This window comes from Alosa sapidissima, chromosome 6, assembly GCF_018492685.1.
Source record: "Alosa sapidissima isolate fAloSap1 chromosome 6, fAloSap1.pri, whole genome shotgun sequence".
Taxonomy (NCBI): domain Eukaryota; kingdom Metazoa; phylum Chordata; class Actinopteri; order Clupeiformes; family Clupeidae; genus Alosa; species Alosa sapidissima.
In genome coordinates, this window is record NC_055962.1 from 14674175 (window position 1) to 14677883 (window position 3709).

Genomic DNA, 3709 nt, shown 5'->3' on the forward strand with positions numbered 1-3709 from the left:
TGACATTACAACATGTAGAATTTAATAAGTAAATATTGAACAACACTTATTCAATAATCCAGTATCAACAATCCACATAGATTTTTACACTTGGGCTCTCATTTCAACCAGTACAAAAGGTATGGTCTCAGGTCAATTGCAGGCCTTCATTAGTGACAATTATCACTTCAGGCTTTGTATAGATTTGTAAAGATGAACAATGAAACCTACTATTAGTTCAGGCTTTGTATAGATTTGTAAAGATGAACAATGAAACCTACTATTAGTTCAGGCTTTGTATAGATTTGTAAAGATGAACAATAAAACCAGAACAAGAACATTTATCAACTGATTGAAAAATAACTGATTGAATGAATCATTGATTTTTAAAAGATCAGATCAAGTAATGATAGAAAAAGAAATAATCCCCCTTCTCCCTAATAACCCTAGCGACCCCAGCATCCTTATAAATTCTCTGTACAAGAAGGTCCTCCTCTGCAAAAACTACAAAATCACACCACTGCATCCCAGTGATAAGTAGCTGGCCTTGCACCTGCCAATAGTAGCTGTGACCTGGCTTCAGGCGCAAGGCGCCACTCTGCATGTGCAGATATCCGCAGTCCACATAACTCTTTACGTTGGGGCACTTCACCTCCACCAGCCCGAATGGTGGTACCTCTGTCGGGTCAAAAACGAGACCATCTGGAGAGGATCCGAGCCAGGGAGCATCAGGATGGATGACAAATCCTGATGGCCAGTAGTTAACATTTTTTAAGTGTGCATACTCTTGGATAGCAACTGGCTCCAGTGCCAGCCCCCTCTTCATTAAGGCCGTCTGGGCCCCACCTTTGCGGATGCGTTCTGCAAGGTTCTCTGCAGAGCTGTGGCCTCGGACATGGCACACCTCCCGGAACCTAGAGGAGGTGAGCCTCATCTTTCTCAGGTTGTGCCACTCTGCGCTGCCACTCTGTTCTCTCGTGGCCATCTCGATGGATCTTGCCATGTCGAAAGTGATGTTAAGCGACATTACATTTAGGTGTTGTTGGTGAGTGCACACAAAGGAACATGTGGTTGGGTCCAGCCTGTGACCATCTAACGGCAGGGGTGGTGGAGGGGGTGCGTCTGGGTGTTGGATGATTACCCTACTCACTGGCACTGGGTGCTGGTATGAAATAGGGCTGCCTTCTTGAACGGTCCCAAAGGCGGAGTCGACGAGGGGGACATCACTACTTATGGATAGTGTGGTAATTAGCGGAGCAAGGTCTGCCGTGAAGTCCTGGTATGCCTCATCGACCTTCAGGACATCTGGGTCTGGCAAGTCCCCCCGCACTGCTTTGTAGCGCTTGCTCCTTTGAAAACAGTTATGTCATAATTAGAAAAGAAGAAACTATTCATGGGTTTCATCAGGTCCCTTTCCACAGGTGTATAACATCAAGCACCTTAATTATCAATGCAGACTGCATGGTGCTTGATTAATACAACTGTGGAAAGGGACCTGATGAAACCCATGAATAATCTGACAATGACTGCAGAACACATTATTACTTGACAGTGACCTTATTACCTTACACCATCAGCAGCTGTGTACTGTCTTGCCTTGGGTTTTGTTGAGATGAAGACCATGTTACCCACTCTGCCTGGTTTCACACCCTATCACAGTAAACAAACAAATAAACAATGTGATTGGCAGAGCTACCTTAGCTAACTGTAAAATATGTGGTAATGATGCGCTTGTTTTGTCTTTATTGCAATTTTTTTATATCCAATTTCCAAAATAAATGAGACATCAATAATTAGTGATTAGCCTAAGTTCTTTTGTACTTACCAGTGTTCGTGGTTTATGCCATCGCTGCTCAGTTTCTGTGCAGCTCAGGACAGGTGGTACTGCTTTCAGCTGAAGTGTAGAGTACGCTGTGGTCTGGTATAGTAGTGCAACATTGTGGTTGCAGAGAGCGTTTCCAGCCACACAGGAACACTCAGCCACAGCAATTTTAATGGGTGAGCTGCCCTCAAAAGTAATCTATGAATAAAACATGATTTTAGTATTACAATTAGACTAAGTCATTACATAACAACTATAAAAAAAATACTAAAGGTGAGAGCAGGCTAATCGTTCAAGCAAACAGTAGCGGTATGATTCATTAGGCTACCAGAACAACCAGAACAAATAAGCCTGCCTCACCATTTTATTGCTATTACAGTGTTTCCCATACATTGACTTATTTGTGGCGGCCCACCACAATATCAACATTGACCACCACACAATGATTTTCCTGGTTGTACTAAATTGTGCTTAAATCTGGTTAGAATCATAACCGCGCTGCACTAATTTGTTAAAAACTGTTGCATTCGAGTTAATTCTGCATACCACCACAAATAGAATTCAATTCTGTGGGAAACACTGGGTATTATGATAGTTAGAACAATAGTGTTAGTAAAGCGTTGAACAGATTTGTATAGCCTAGATTGAGGGTACAAAGTCAGCTCTTACCTCATACTGACTAATGTTCCAACCATGAATAGGCTTACTTAAACTTATACTCCAAAGAACGGGAGCAGTATAACCAGTTTCTGGAGTGTCCATGAAAGTACAGTTCAGGTTTAGGTCAAATAAACACACTTAGGTTTCTTATTGTCAAATACACAGACTTAAATTGTATTATTGTTATTCTACATCTACATCCACATCACCAACTATAGCCGCACGAACACCCCAGAATCTGATTTGAACTGATAACTGAATTGATCTTGAACTGAACTGGTTAAACACATGTTGTCCACCCTACTCTGAGGTCGTGAGGCTTCTCGTGTTTCCTCATGGACCTATAACATACAGCCCTGACGGTCACCCTCCCTGCAGGGTCTTTGTTTGATACTGGGAATTCAACATAATTCATGTAATGTTAGACAAAACACACTTCTTTTCCACTCGTAAGTCGATCAAACACGGACAAGGATGGTTTTGAATTAATTTTGATCGTGGGCACTAAAAATCTTGATCGGGGCTCTGAAAATCTCATATTAATCCTAACTTGACAGCTGTCTAAATTTAGTGTCCGATAGCGATAGGTTATGTTCTCTCTGCGTCTGATTGAATCGTTTCCTCTAGTTCTGAAACGATCATATCAGAGAGAGAGAGAGAGAGAGAGATCTATATTTAGCTATAGAAGCTACGGGTCTGGCTACTGCTAGCTAGTTAGTTAGCGATAGCACAATGTGAATGTGTTTTGCTGTCAATTTTACACTCACCTTCATAGTTGTCAATGAAACTTGACAGATACATCTTGTACCCCTTTTCCCGTTTACTCCGGGGGGCAGAGCATCCATTACGGACGAGCCTGTGGACGTCCGATATAGTAAGCTTTGGCAGCTCCTGAAGACACCGAGTGTAAAACAGCGCCATCTTGCCGGAAGGAGTGGATCGCACACTCAAGAGAGCGGAAGTAGAACGGAAGTAGAGTCTTGCACAGAGCGAATACCGAAATAAAAGTGCTTAAGAAACTCTTGGCCTTTTCTCATATAGCCTACCCTACAAGAATAAAATAGGCCTACAAATCAATGAACTCTGGGTTTATTTTGTTCCAAAAGTAGACCTAATGCAGAAACCTATAATGCCACAAGTCTGAGTGAGTATGAACAAAATCATTGGCTAATAATTTGTGCATCGTTTTAGCAGCAAGGGCCAAATTATTATTTAAAATTAAGGAAATCCCTTCATCAAAGGTAAGGC

General features: G+C 42.0%; 1 protein-coding gene across 1 annotated transcript; it reads right to left on the reverse strand.

Annotated features, from left to right (window-relative positions):
* LOC121712180 lies at positions 1–3450 on the reverse strand. Its single transcript, XM_042096278.1, has 5 exons — positions 2766–3450; positions 1805–1999; positions 1544–1629; positions 930–1328; positions 1–410 (listed from the first exon to the last, which is right to left on the reverse strand). Exons 1-5 carry the CDS (start codon positions 2874–2876, stop codon positions 374–376), a joined length of 828 nt encoding a protein of 275 aa, XP_041952212.1. The 5' UTR covers positions 2877–3450; the 3' UTR covers positions 1–373.
* Positions 3451–3709: the final 259 nt, after the last annotated feature.

Bases quoted from the DNA above. Each gene is read 5' to 3' on its own strand.
- LOC121712180 (XM_042096278.1), bottom strand. From the start codon at position 2,876: ATGAATTATGTTGAATTCCCAGTATCAAACAAAGACCCTGCAGGGAGG. The intron at 2,000-2,765 runs GTAGGGTGGACA...TTTTATTCATAG, and splicing joins AGAAGCCTCACGACCTCAGA to ATTACTTTTGAGGGCAGCTC. The intron at 1,630-1,804 runs GTAAGTACAAAA...TTACTGTGATAG, and splicing joins GGCATAAACCACGAACACTG to GGTGTGAAACCAGGCAGAGT.